This window comes from Chiroxiphia lanceolata, chromosome 1, assembly GCF_009829145.1.
Source record: "Chiroxiphia lanceolata isolate bChiLan1 chromosome 1, bChiLan1.pri, whole genome shotgun sequence".
Taxonomy (NCBI): domain Eukaryota; kingdom Metazoa; phylum Chordata; class Aves; order Passeriformes; family Pipridae; genus Chiroxiphia; species Chiroxiphia lanceolata.
The window spans coordinates 92,736,876-92,751,486 of NC_045637.1; the positions used below are offsets into that span (position 1 = coordinate 92,736,876).

General features: G+C 36.3%; 1 protein-coding gene across 1 annotated transcript in view; it reads left to right on the forward strand.

Annotated features, from left to right (window-relative positions):
* Positions 1-1,080: 1,080 nt before the first annotated feature.
* The window catches only part of RANBP9 (RAN binding protein 9), a 31,560-nt gene continuing 18,029 nt past the window's right edge, over positions 1,081-14,611 (forward strand). Inside the window, exons 1-2 of the mRNA XM_032692349.1 lie at positions 1,081-1,186; positions 13,140-13,192. Of these exons, the coding sequence (XP_032548240.1) occupies positions 13,144-13,192 (49 nt within the window). The 5' untranslated portion in view covers positions 1,081-1,186; positions 13,140-13,143. The remainder of the gene's footprint in view (positions 1,187-13,139; positions 13,193-14,611) is intronic.

A 14,611-nucleotide genomic window follows, 5' to 3' on the forward strand; every position in this document is an offset into this window, starting at 1 on the left:
CTGGAGATGACAGCTGGAGTGCAGCAGCACAAGTGATTTGTATAGCACACTCAGAACAGGCAGCTCTTTTCATCGTGCCACAGCTCCACATGGAGAAGTAGGCATGGGATCTGTCTGAAATATTCTTCTGGCAATGAGGGTCTGTTCCTGGTTGCCATCTTACTGAATTACCTTATCTCTTGCCGGAATCCAGAATACTTTCCAACTTGCTTTTTAAAACCATTTAAACGATGCCCTGCGTGATCTTCACCTGGGAGACACTGAGCTTGCTTGAATAGGTTGTTGCTATAACAAGTCATACAGTCAAAAGCCTTCTTCGAAGTTGCCTTTGGAACAAAGGTCTTTGAAGAGGGTGGCACATTCAGAAGAGGTAGTCGTAGTAGAGTGCAAGTGGCTCTCCAGCCTAAAGGCTGAAAATCCTGAGAGTAGACAAGAGCTGGCATTGGGCATTCTTCTTGTGGCAGAGCTAATACGTTGTGAGCCTTGAAAGAAAAAGGAGTAGGAGCTATATGAGCTCAGCTGCAGGCTTTAACACTTCATGCTTTTCTGAAATAACATTCAGAATATGGAAATCAATGACGATTAGTATGTTCTGTGTAATGACTGATGTTTGTTCTGAAGGACATTAGAATTAAAATATCTTAAATAACTTGTAGAGTCAGAAGCACTAAGTATTAGATTAAACTCTCATGTCATGTTACAGTCTATAAAAATGAGTAAGCCCTGTGCATTTGAGAAATCATACCATTCTTTCAAACCCAGGGGGGCTTTTGTCCAGTATGTTATTTACAGTGGTGAAACTTTTCTCTGGTTTCCTTTCCAATAATTGTTGGACCTTTTAGAATACTATATCCAGAACTTCTCATAGCATGCTTACTTGCAATACAGGTGGTTACAATGAAAATTTAATGTTGGAAGAAAATATTCTAGCATCAAAATCAGGCTGATTAGAATATCGTGTATTTTTTGCTCATTACATAAGCCCTTTGTTTTGAGTAGTGGCATGCATACCTTTGAGTCACCTTCTGCAATTATATACATTTTTGTTGAGTTTTGAATGCCGGTTTTTTTCAGGTCATGGAAAAACTCCAAAAGATGCTGCTTCTGTTCGAGCTACACATCCTATACCTGCGGCCTGTGGCATATACTATTTTGAAGTTAAAATTGTCAGTAAGGGAAGAGATGGGTAAGCATTGAGTATATTATTAACTATTGCTTGAAATACTGTCTCACACCATCTTTCTTTCAGTGAACAGATGCCTTTGGTATCAAAACATATTTTCATGTTTTACAACTTTATATAGCTTGATTCCTTATTCTTGAGAAGTTGCAATCTTATATTTGGTTGTTTTAAGAGAGCGGTATTTATAGTGGTGTTTATGGTCCACAAATCAGTGTACACAATAAATACCATAACATCATCTCATTTTTAATTTGAAAAAAGTTAGGGTTTGAATAATCATAGTTCAACCCTGTCCTTACCTTTAAAGGTGTTGTGGTTTTAGCTGTATGGATTTACAGACTTCCATATAATTTTTAGGAAGATTTTAGGGTGTGCAGCAGACCAACTTACGTCCTTCAGTTTGGTCTTTTCATGGATGTCATATCAATTTTGAAACAGAAAGTTGTTCTTAAGGGTATATGTTGAACAGTAATAAGAATAAAGGGAAATGCTCTGAATAGGTGTCTGGGAATTTGTCACCCTATAGAAAGGAGTTGATGAGTAAGAAGCTGATACTTCCTGAAATCCATCTAACTATGAATCTATTGAAGCACAAGGGATACCATACTTTTAAGTCTACTGAGGCAGATAGAATCTCACCTGGGAAGGTCTTGAAGTGCTAATGAAATCCTTACTAAACCACCTTAATTCATCTTTCACTGCTTTTGGTAGAGTGTGTGCTTCAATCCCGACACACTGATTGTGTTGGCTGTGTGGGACTACCAAAGCAGTACGTCTTTCCAATCTGCTGTAGTATGCTGTCTGGTTCTACTTCAGGGTTCTAGTCAGGACTGATTATCCCTGTTTTGGGTACTGTACAAGCATGTTGCAGATGCTTATTTCCTGTTGTGAAAATAGATATTGAGAGAAAAGAAAGATTTGGTAGCTCTTTGGATGAAATTCAGTACCTTTGTCTTTTCTTTGTCTTGCTGCAGTTTGTTTCTTTCATTTTCCCAGTGTTCCACAAGCCTTCTGTAAGTCATAAGCAGTATTTAAACTTTTTTGTTTTGCTTACAGTACCGTATAGAAGTATGTTGAAAAGAATAGCCTATCACTGCTGCTGCTTTGTAGGGGCATTTATGAGTTCGTTGTTATTTCTGTTCCGAAAAGTTATCTGTGGTAGATTTCTTTGCTATGAAAAACTTACTTCCGTAGCTACTTTTGTCACACTTTGAAGACCTAATTATTTTTAAATTGAAATTATAGACATTAGTGCTTCAAGTAATATTTTGTTATTGATTTTAGAAACGCCTTTTGTGTTGGGTTGTTGTTTTTTTTTTTTAATTTTAGGAACATTTTACAAAAATTACCCTGGTGCTGGCAGTTAAGGAGAAGTTCTTGCTGTGATTTGCTAGTGATGTTCATCTCTTCTTGAAATAGGTTTCTGCCTGCTTAGTTTGGAAGCTGCCTTTTTTGAAGCAGTGGATTTCAAAAAATGTCTGTGTGTGTGTATATCATTTTACATAGCTCCTCTAACACTTTACCTTAGATATTTTTGTCCAATTTCTGATTGAGTAGACTAATCAGGGGAATCCTACAAAACAGGAAAACACCTTTGAGTAATTTTTTCAGGGTTTTGTTGTTTAAATGGTTATTTGTGAGATGTACATAGCTAAGACTTGTGAAGTTGCCTGCTGAGATTGCTTAAAAAATGGAGGGTACGTTTTACAGTTAATGATAATACATACTGCCTTGTCCTTGCTTCATCCTTATGACCTTTTTAGTGTCACCTTATGAAACATTACCTGCATAGTGAGCTGAGATGTTAATTTTTTTCATTGTATAAGATAGTATGGATGCTGGGAAATACTGTGCACAGAACCAAAGCCAAATCTAGCTAGGCTCATAAAGAGCAGGAGTCAACATGTGGAACCTCGCTGGATGTAATGTGTGTATCTCTAGACCTTCCTTCCAGATCCAAGAGGTCTTTGATGAGATGCGGGATGAATGTCTTACAGTTCAGTGTTATGCTGCATTCAAACTAATACATTTTCTGTAATAAGTAATCTGGGGAATGTATTGCAGAGAAGTAGAAGTAGGACTAGAGAAACCAGTTTGTGTCTGATAGGGTTTATTAGTTCTTTTTTACTGCCTGTTGTGCTTTACCTTGCTTGCCTCAGGTACGTATTTCCTCCTCCCTCCACCCTTTATGTGGCATCTAGTAATGGGAACAGAGTTCAGGAAGACCATATCTCTAGAAGACCAGCATGTAACTAACAGGTCAATTAGCTAAAATGCCTTACTGTTGCAAAATCATCTGTTCTCAAGGTCTGAGCCTAACTGTGGAAGCAGTACAGCTGTATCTCATAGTAGTGTTTAAAATAAATCCTAGACTAGCTGGGACAACCCAGATATCTATCTGCAAGCTGAAGTACAGCTTCCAACTTTCATAAATGTCAATTGATACTTTAGTGGTGTTTGTTTGGAGTTCCCTTTGGTAGTAGCCCTTACTACTTATATTTATTTTTTTTAATAAACTCAGCTAAAAGTATTTAGTCCATGTAGTACTATATAATATGAAAAAGTCTAACAGCATTCTTGCTTGTGTTCTCTACATGGCATGACTTGCCCTAAATCATTAAAACCCTTTACTAAAAACCTACTCCAGGAGACTTATTTTTTGTGCTACTGTAGCACTTGATCGTGCTGCTCCTGGAATCTGATCTTGCATATCTCAGAGTTGCAGGGCAATCACAAAAATTCTTCTCTAAAGAAGCACAACACTTTTTAGCTTAGGGCATGGATATGGCATGGCTTCCAGTATGGCTTGTTGTGGCAGTCTGTGAGTGAGAACAGCACTGGTTTGTCATGCTAATGACCTAGATCATTAAATTCTTTAATGTATTTCAGGGAGGTAACTGTCTTGAAGGTGCATAACATGTTAATTTTGCAAAGTTCATGACCAGCTTTTTAGGGTGTTATGAACACAGTGAAGAAGGTGTGAAAACAATTTTACTAGGAATTAAGAACCCGGTATGGAGGTTGGTGCTGCAGAGCAGATGAAGAGTGAAGTTACTTTTTGATACCTCAGTGTGGTGTGATGGGGTCAGGCAGCAGCTGATGGTAACAGATGAGAAAAAGGGAAGTGAGCATTAAGGTCAATAAAAGTAATAAGGTTGAAATAGCATTCAAACAGAAACTGTCTTGGTATTTGTACAGTGTTTGGCACAAGAAGTCCTAAGTTCTACTACAGCTCTATTACACGTATGTGAAATAATTATTTTTAAATCCTTTTTAAAAGTGCTAACAAATTGTCATGTTGCTTCTTAAATATTTTCTGTTGGTCTTTAGTTCTTCAATTTTCTTTCTTAATTTCAGGTTGTCTTTTGTAGTCTAAGAGCCTCTATTTATTTGTAGTCTCCTTTTAAACTCTTTTGCTTTGTTTTGTTTGGTGTCACGTGGAACATTGTGGACAGTGATGTGAGCGAGTGGAGATGGTAACAGGAGATGAGTAATTGGTGTAAGTATGGGGAACAGTACCAAGGTGTTGATTAGAAAGTATGGTAGGAAGGAGAATATTAACTGCAGTAGATTATATCTGCATCTCTGTTGAAATGTCCAGTTAATTTAAAAATAAATAAACACATATATGTGTGAAAAATTCTGGCATAGATGAGGCACCTAAGAGATTTAGTTTTAAATTAAACCATTTTAACCTTTTACTGCAGCCCTCATTTGTAATTGATCAATCAGAGAACCAGAAGTAGCATATGTAGTTTTTATTCTGTAATTTCTTAATACAATACTCAAGGGAGTGAGGTATGCACAGTGTTGCCTTTTGCATAGAACTCTGGTTTCATCTAAATTTCTAGAATAGGATCTTAATTAAAGCAAACTACATTGGCAGTCTAGGAATGGGAATGAACAAGGGTGTGCTAAGTCCTGTGAACCTATTCTTGTTATCTGGAGATGTAAGCCTTAGTCTCTAAATCTGTATGATACTGTACTGTTCCCTCACTTTCCAAAAAAATTGAATAGCCATTTTCTTAGCTAGGTAGGTATATCTCAGTGAGACTTTTTCCAGTCTTTCTTCAGATCTTGGTTTCAGTTTTATCATGCTGCTTTTTATCAAGTTCACTTGTACTAGTCTTTTACGTATTTTGGTCATCTCTCTTATGTAAAGCAGTAATGCATCTGCCTTACGGAGTCCCAGTTAATATTTTATTTTAGCTACCAGTTAGTGTTTCCCTCTTTTACACAACTAAAGATACTTGTGTGATTCCATCATAGTTCATGTAAACAGAAGTCCAGAAACTTTCTGCTGTTGCTGCTGGTGTCCTTCTTTAATGGTGAAGTCTCATCCATAATCTCTCTCAGTTGAGAATCTGTGAGCTTTGTTGTAAACTTAGGTCACGCTGTTTGGCATTTCATACTTGCCATGAGCATATTCTGGTTCTGCTTTCCAAGGAGCAGTCTCAAGGGTATCCACTGGCCTACCTGGCTTTCAGAAGCAAACTACCTTTCATTATTTTATGTTATAAACAGCTTATGTGTGTATGACTTACTGGGCGATCATCCACTTCTACATGAATTGTAGAAATTCATGTCTTAGGCTTGTTGATTTTGTAATTAACATCTTAATTTCCAGTCGGGGTAGTGTTTCTGTAGTGTTTGTAATTCTTACTGTAAACTGTAATTTGAAGACTGTAGTGACTTCACCACAAGATGAAGCAGTCTCTGAACACTCATTGAGTTCATGTCCCTTTTCCCAATTCGTGACTGTGTCAGCTTCATGGTAAACTTGATTGGGTAACCCATGCTGTAAAAGTTGACCTCAAGAATGATTTAGTTTTCATCCAGATTCATTCCCCAGCATGGCTGTTTGTATTACTTCATAAGTAGCTGTGGCAGCAAAAGAGAGGGGCAGAAACAAGTATCTGGGCCCAGGAGGATGGGAGTGCTACTTTGGTCACGGTACTAGCTTATACCCACTTAATTTTAGTTTAAATACAACTTTTTGGCTTTTTAAGTCTTTCACCAGAAGAGACTTGTTGTCTTGTTTCTTTTCCAAGGAAAATGAACTTGTAGGAAAAATGCTTTTATCCTCAGTGTCTTGAATTTCTGTTCGTTCTTATTCATTGATTTGTAAATACAATCACTAAGAATGGGCAAATGATAGTAGTGCCATTTACTTCTAAACAGTGTTCAGTGCTTTGAGAACAGCTGAGGAAGATGTATGTTTAAAATGCAAAATCATAAAATCATAGAACGGGTGCTATGGGTTAAAGATCATCTCCTTCCAATCCCCCTGCCATGAGACACCTTCCACTGGACCAGGTTGCTCAAAACCCCACCGAACCTGTCCTTGAACATCCACACTTTCTTTTAAAAGAAGAATGAAAACAAGAATTGGAAGTGGTAAGCCGTATAGAAGAAGCAGTGAAAGCTAAGTTTAGAAAGGCTGTATTCTTTTAGCAGATAGCACGCTTCTGCAAGCATGGTTGTTTAGTCTGTGGTGTGGTGGTACTGATGCAGATCTTCATGGGCATGCTTTATAGTGCATGTGCAAGTTCTGCTGAATGTTCTGCACCAAAATGTTAGTACAGCAACTCATGCAAGTAATCAGTGTGTTTTTGGTAAAACAGTGTTAATAAGGCTTTAGACACCTGTTATGGTGTGTCTGGTTTTTAACACTGGATGTACATCAGTTGCTTTGGCAGTATCTTGTAGTATGTGTTGTGTATATGCTGAAGTGGGTGGAGAAGTAAGAGGAAAAACTATCCAGAACAAAAATACCATGAGAATTAAGTTTGAGTTTTCATGACACCTATACCTGTGGTTTGCCTGAGCTGTTTTGGCATGTTTTAGTGATGAAATATGAAAAAGAAGTGCTTGGTTGTCTTCTAGACCATGTATGCATAGCTCTTTAGACAGAATCCGTACTTTTTCGTGGCAAATTGTTTCTTTTACAGTAAGTTGGCTTTTCCTTTAGCATCCAGTATATCCATTTTCTTGTTCACAACAAAAGCATAAACCAATAAACAAAATATAGAACATAGTCAGTTGCTGGTTTGTTTGTATTTGTTTTGTACACTGATAATGTAATATGAAAAGTTTGTGCAATCTCAAGACCTATTTTTATGGCTTTGATATGTCCTCAGCAGTTATTTGTTACTAGAACAGGCTTTTGTTAAAAGAGTGTGCAAACTTCACTCAGTCTCTATTTACATACAAGTAGGTCTTGCTGCATTATTAGCAGTGTACTTGTGTATAGAGTAGAATCTGGTAACACCTGAAATATCTTTCTTTCATTAGTGTCTTCATTTGAATTTTAGCAGCTGCAAGAAGAGATTGGGTCGTGAATCAGCAAGTGTATCTTTTCTTAAACTGTAGCAGTAATTATTTTTTTTATCTGACTGTATGAGACCAGACATTTGACAAAAATGAACAGCAACTAAATGTGTAAGAGGATTATTTGAGGTTTGTGTTTACTTGATCAGAAATATTGGAACTGTAGCAAGAGTTTTATTTCTTTATTGGTGTTTGCTAGAAATTAAGATTTCTAATTGAAAAAGACAACAGAATATATTTAATTTCTTGGTCCCTGCTTCTTGTAAAGTCTTTTATGTTATTTCTTTCTTTTGAAGTTCATTCACATAGTGTATAGATGATAACTTTAGTGTAGCCCATGTTTACATTATATTATTTTCTATGCAGCTATTCTTTTCTGACAGTATGGTCCCCAAAAAGGCTTTACTGCTAGGGAGAAGTGTCACAGGATGAAATGGTGCAACCTCAGAAAGTGAGAGGGTTGTCAATAAATGAGGATCTTTCTAGGAACGTTATAGGAATCATAAGCAAAACATTACAGGAGTAACAGTTTTGAGCACTATGCAAGATGACTACCTGATTTATTTTTGGTTTTCCCTCTCTATGAAGAACTGCATCAATCTGAAACCTGGGTTTATCGTGTTCAAAATACTGTTTCCTTGGAAATTTTCCTTAAAATTAAACTTGTTTTCAATTTGAAATGAAAGACTCAAACTGTCCATGGCATATTTTGAAACATTTAAATAGAGAAAAAATTAACATCTCATTTTTTGTTATGATTGTGCAGACAATAAGGATCTTGTATTGGCATATTTCTACAAAATTTTAATGTAGAGTAACTATATTAAAGATGAAATGTGGGAATGTTTTTAGTGTGCTGTGTTTCTGACCTTATAGAGTCAGTGAAGACAGTGTAGAAATCTATAAGAGAACATTATTCAAGCCTTTTATGTCTTTGCAAGTCACTTGCAAACGCCCTGTAGAAGATCACTGAGTCTTATTCTTACAGACATTGCTGTTTTTTCTGGTTATACTCTTCTCTAAGATACAAACTTGATGGTAAAACAAACTGCACCTGTTGTATACCCAACATTTTTTTTTTCCGGAGTGTTAATTCTACCTTTCTTAATGGTTAATGCATTCAAAACAGTAGGATGTTTTCAGTTGTCCTGTTTATGGATGTAGACATCTCTTAGTGCTTGGGCTTAGGTTCCTTGCAGATATCTTGATAACTTAGGTTTTAACGCTGTATGATTAAAGTTACTTTCTTTAAATGTATAGCATGTAGGGGGTAAGATACCATGTTGATTACTTACTTTCTTCAACACCAAAAGAGTTTATTTTTTAAAGCATCATGTAGCAGTTCCCCATGTCTTCAGTTGAATATATAGGCGTAATGAAAGTCAGAAAGAATTTGACTCTTTGCATACAGCAGGTTACTAATGAAATCTTGGCAGTAGGGAGGCTTTTATTTTTTTTTCATTATGTAAATTTACGCTCAGTTATTTTACTTGTGTTTATAAATACAACATGGAATATTTGTTTGTTTGTTTTTTTTTTAACTAGAAAAGTGGTTATTTAATACTTAAATTTATCTTTAGCCACTAGCAAGCTTTCTGAGGTACCTGTGATTTGGTATAGTGTTTGATATTCTGTATTCCTCTTTATGGAATGGGCAAGATAGGATATAATTAACTTGAGTTCTGATTATTATCAACTTTCATATCGAAAGATCTTCCTTATACCTTCAACACAGTGGCTGAAAATTCTAGTGGAACAGTTATAAATAAAAATCAGAGTTGTATATCTTTTATATGAACTACTGAGTTTTTTAATATCTTTTATCTTTTAGCAGTCTGCAGTTCTATACCATCTCTTACTGGTATTTTTTCCTTCTATTTGGCTCTGTTTTCTTTTACTTCTCACATTTAGTCTATTCCAAGTAGAAACTTTAGGATCCAGCAAAAATGTGAGTTTTCGAGTAGACTGTGACTAGAAAGATACTTAAGGTGAAAATACTTATTGTGACCTTGCTCCTTCCTATGCATCTCCCAGCAGAGAAGCTTTTCAGTATGTGTTAGAGGAAAAAAATAGGTACCATAGAGGCTGTATTTTTTGACATTTTCTCTTCTACTTTGTGGCAAAAAATTAAATCTTTAGCAAATTTTAAACTCTGTAGTTTTGTAGTATTCTAAAATTTCTGTTTTACTTTTTGTGAAATGTAATCTAGAAGATGTGCTGAGATACTAAAATGGTAATCTATATCTTAATTGAACTGGAACAAAAATAAATATGATTTGAAATGAAAAATGAAGACTCTCTAAGATGCACTTGCTTTCTTGATCCTTAATACCAATTTGGCTGCACTTTAAATTGGTTTCCAGCTATAGTCTCTTATTTCAGTCTCTCATGGGTTGATTTCATGTGTTCCATGAGTGGTTGTTTGTAATTTTTGGAGCTCCTATAAGACTTGAGCACTTTAGTGAGTTGATGAGTAGCAACCAGTGGGACTGAAATTGCTCAGAGAGAGGGGCTACTGAATAAAATGGGTCCCAGGCCACTTAGTTTGGTTTGCCAGGGAAAATGATCCTCCCAATGCAGCAGCCAGGGGTGTTTGTGGGTGGGGAACTGAGGTGGGGGGACAGGCCTCAGGTGCTGAGGGAAGCAGTAAGGGAAGCGGTGTGAGAACCACTATTATTCACCCTCACTGGTCTCCCAAACCACTCTGTGTCATGTCCATTTTTGGAACGTGCTACAGGATGGACTGAGTGTGCCACTTCCAGGTGTTGACACCTCCATTTCCGAAGGACAGCTCTTGTGGCCTGACATAGTCTAAGTGGACCTGTTCTTTCTGTCTGTAGCAATCTCTTGGACCAGCGTTATTCATGTGACAGGATAGCAAGAAATGCATCATGACCTGGCTGGCAACATTCTGGGCCTGCATTGCACTTGGGCTGCTTGTTGTGCTGCCCTGCATTTTTATCATAGACTAAGGGAGGAAAACTTTAATGCATAACTCTGCCACCATTATTCTCCTGATTCTGAGATGCGTGAAAGGTGAACCTTAAGCAGCAAATGGGAGGACAATTTATGTAATTCCTCCCACTGAAGCAATGACTCTGGACCTCTCCTGTGTCTTCAAAAAACAAACGAAAAGATCTTTTTAAGCCTGTGAAGGTTATAGGTGTGAGGAAGAGGAAAGAAAGTTATGTGTAGTGGTTTGGCATACATGCAACTCCTGTTGCTAAATTTTAGAGCATTTAAAGCCCATCTGTCATGGTACTGTTTCCCCCCTTAATTTATAGTGTACTAATCTAGCTGAACGTGAGGTTAGCTATCCATCAACTATAACAAATAATAAATTAAGTTAATTAATGAGTGTTTAATTTCACCTACTTCCAAACTATAAATTGTAGGTATTCCTTTTGCCTTGTGAAACATGTCTATAGTAAATGTATTAATTATTTGACATGTTTTAATCTAACTTAATACTGAGTTTCTATTATTAGCAATTGTCCTTGATGAAATGGTGTTAACATTGCAGGTAGATGTAAGTGAATCCCAGAGAAAAATATATACTGTTGAATTCGTCTTCTTACTGAGATGATGTCAGTGCCTAGTGCCTTCTGGTCATTGCCTGTGGGTGAAGAATCCTTGTTCCCAGCTGTATTAAATACAGTGGGTCTGTGTTTACAACTGTTACTGAATTAAAAAGGAGGCTTGGAAGTTAGGATATCTAAGGGAGAGAAAAAACAGGTGGTACCAAAATGTTGCCTAGGTAATGATGTTCTAATTTAGCATTTTACATTTTTGTGTAACCTTAATCTTGTTTCTGTAAGATTACTGAAACAAAACTTTGATTGAGATGAAGAATGTTTTAATATGACTTGTGCTGAAAGGCATTTTGCAGTTCAGGGAGTTCTTTTAAGTTATCTGCAGTTATTTTTAAAAATAAATGTCCTTTCTTTAATAAGGTCACCTGAACAGGAGAGTGTGCAACAAGAGATTTTCAGTCTTTGCATGAGTATCCTTCATGCATTGAACTCCAGACTATAGTTATAACAATTCTGCTTTTATTATTTAAGACAAAATCAAGGATTTTCCACTTGTTGCTTTCATTTATAATTGTTTTGTTGAATCTGCTGCTGCAGTGGAGCCTCAGTAATATAATTAGCAATACAGCAAAGACTAATCCTTTTGTTTGTTGCCCTTTGCTTCAGCTCTTCAGTATCTCTAAATGTAATATCTGCTATATATGGTTCTGAGGTTCCATTTCATGATGATGTATTGGAGGGAGAGGAAGATGGTACTATACATTAGAAATTACCAGAGTAGGGCTTTTTTATCAAACATAGAAACAGGTAAGGGAATTGTTGAAGTGGTCCACAGAAAAAGCAGAAACCCTAGTATACAATTAAGCATATTGCTTCTGAGATTTCCTGCTCAATTTCCATTCTATGTGAAATGTATTTAAAATAGCTGGTTAACCTGTATTTCTAAGTGGAATAGTTGCTTAAAAATTGCATTTTATGAGATGGGAATACAGAGGTCATGTTTGTTGACTTAAACTATTCTCAAATTGCCATGGGTGAATATTTTGTTTTCTTACAGTTTATTATTTCATGACAAATTTATGTCACTAATGTGAACTAGTGTCAAAATGCTTTGAATGTTTTGATAACTAGGGCATGTGAGGTGATTTTCGGATGCTTTCTTTAGTTGATCTGGGCGGGCTAGTTTATTATGGGTAATGAGGGAATAGTGAAAGCCTAGCTTTTCATTTTGCTGTTTTTCTTTTTGTATTCCTGTTGTCTTAGTCATAACATTAGTTATGCTTAAGGAACAAGCAAATTTGATTTTGCTAACTTCTAGTAGTGTTATTGGGATGGGAGGAAATTCTTCATTTCAACTTTTCAGTATTTGCTACTAGATTGTTAACAATTGTACTGAACACCAACTTCATTAAAACCATCTTTTGTAAAGCTGACTTTTGGACTTTATTGACCTAGCAATGACTTGTTTAGACTTCAGATTACTGGGTAGCATAGTAGAAATATTTTCCTCTCTTTGATTTGCCATCAGTTTGCCAACAGCTAAGTAAAATTGCCAGTAAATTTCTAAAGATAGCATTCTGCTCTGCAGTACAGGCCTTTAATGTTTTAGTGTGATCTTTTCATCAGTGCTGGGCAAGGATGCATTTTGCTGCTGAAATAATGCACAGTTTTGCATGTATTTTATAAAATTACTCCTTCCAGATTGTCTGCAAAACATCATTTAGGTATGTTGAAGATGATGAAATTGGTATGTGTATTGCTTTACCCCTACTTTCAAAATAAGGCATGGCCTTTGTCTTTCTTTTTTGGTGCTTTAAATATTATGGCTAATACCAGTATTCTCCATGGATAACCCAGGATGCTGAAAAGAGAAGAAAGTTGTGCTTACCTCCTGCATAGACAGAATCTGTCTGTATAAAACCATATATGCTAGAATTACTTTTCAGCTCCCTTGCTGTTATGCCACTATTAAATGACCTCTCAGCAGCTTAACTGCTGTATGATTAGTCAGCACAGTGTTTCTGGGCAATGTCTCACATACATATGTATTTTTGTAAGAGACAGATACATTTCTTTTGTTCTTTCATTTTTAGTTACATGGGAATTGGGCTTTCGGCACAGGGTGTGAACATGAACAGACTACCAGGTATGTTCCAGTTACTTACATCAGTTAACTGTGTTTTTTAAAAATATACTTTACCTTGATGGGAAGGTTTTGGTAAGCAACAGAGTGTAGCATGACATCTCTGTGTTGTATCTGTTATTGGAGTTATGTAGCACTTGCAACTAGAAAGTTTAACTTTTACTGTACATTTGCTCCTGTACTACTTCCCGACTCTTGGTGTTATTTATAACATTATGCAGATACTTTTTAGCAAACAAATACATTTAAAATTTTTTGTCATGTTTCCAGATAAAAACTAAGCTCTAGATTTCCATGCTCTGCAAACTGAGTTTCTAGCTATAAAGATGAGCTACTGTGATAAAAACTTTTTGACAAACATGGAGTGAGCTCTTCTACTGGCAGTTTCTGTATAGTTACCTTTCCAACCTTAAGTGAGGGTGTGTGGCCTAGTTTTCAGTTTTGACTGTTCCATTGACCTGCATGATCAGGGACAGTCTTGTTAACAGTTGTTTGCAGTATCTCTGTAACACTTACAGAAGTTTTGTGTGTGTACATGTTGCCTTTTTTTTAAATAGATGTTTAAATGTGTAAAAAATACCCACCCTAAAACAAAAACCAACAAACTTTTTTGAAATTGTCAAAGTATAAAATTATGTTGAATTGACCTTAGAGTCAATTGCATTATAACTTTTTAACCCAACTGTTCTCATAAAGCTTCTTAAAATGATAGCAGTGTCTCAGTTACACTGTGTGTCCAGCTAGGGGTGATGGATTATTAGAGGGGGGCATTGTTTATTTTGAGTATGATTTAGGATGCATTGCAAATAATTAAAGATACTACTGATCAAAGTAACCACAATAATTTGGGATCTTTAATTTACTGAGAGATGCTTAATGTCATACTAGCTGAAGCTACTGATTGTACAGATTAAGGGTCTAAGTGTGGAAAATACTTTCAAATTAACCCGTTAGGCAGCAACTTGACAGAAAAAGCTCAGTATTGAATTGCGGAGAGTGTAGACAGGTATTTTTAAATGATCACAGACTAAAATTGCTTGCTGTGAATTTCATTGAGTACTGTAATAGTCTGAAGCTTCTTAGAGGTGCTGCAGCTTCTTCACCACCAAAATCAGCACCATATTTGCATACGTAATGATTTACTCCTGGCTGTGACTTTGACCTGTAATGATAATCTTTTTCCTTTTTATTTAATTTATTTTAATTTTTAGGGGCAGCAAAGATAGTGGCACTTTAGTCTGGAGATTCTGCTATTATGCAGAGGCTGCTTGCTACTGAATACTCATTGAGAATGATCAGGAGTAGAATGTGCTTCCTCAGAAATGCATGTTTGGGGTTTAGCCAGGAAGAATCTGATTATGACATATGGTAGCAATAGTTTTGCAAAATGAAAGGGAGAACAGGAGAATCTTCACTGCTTTG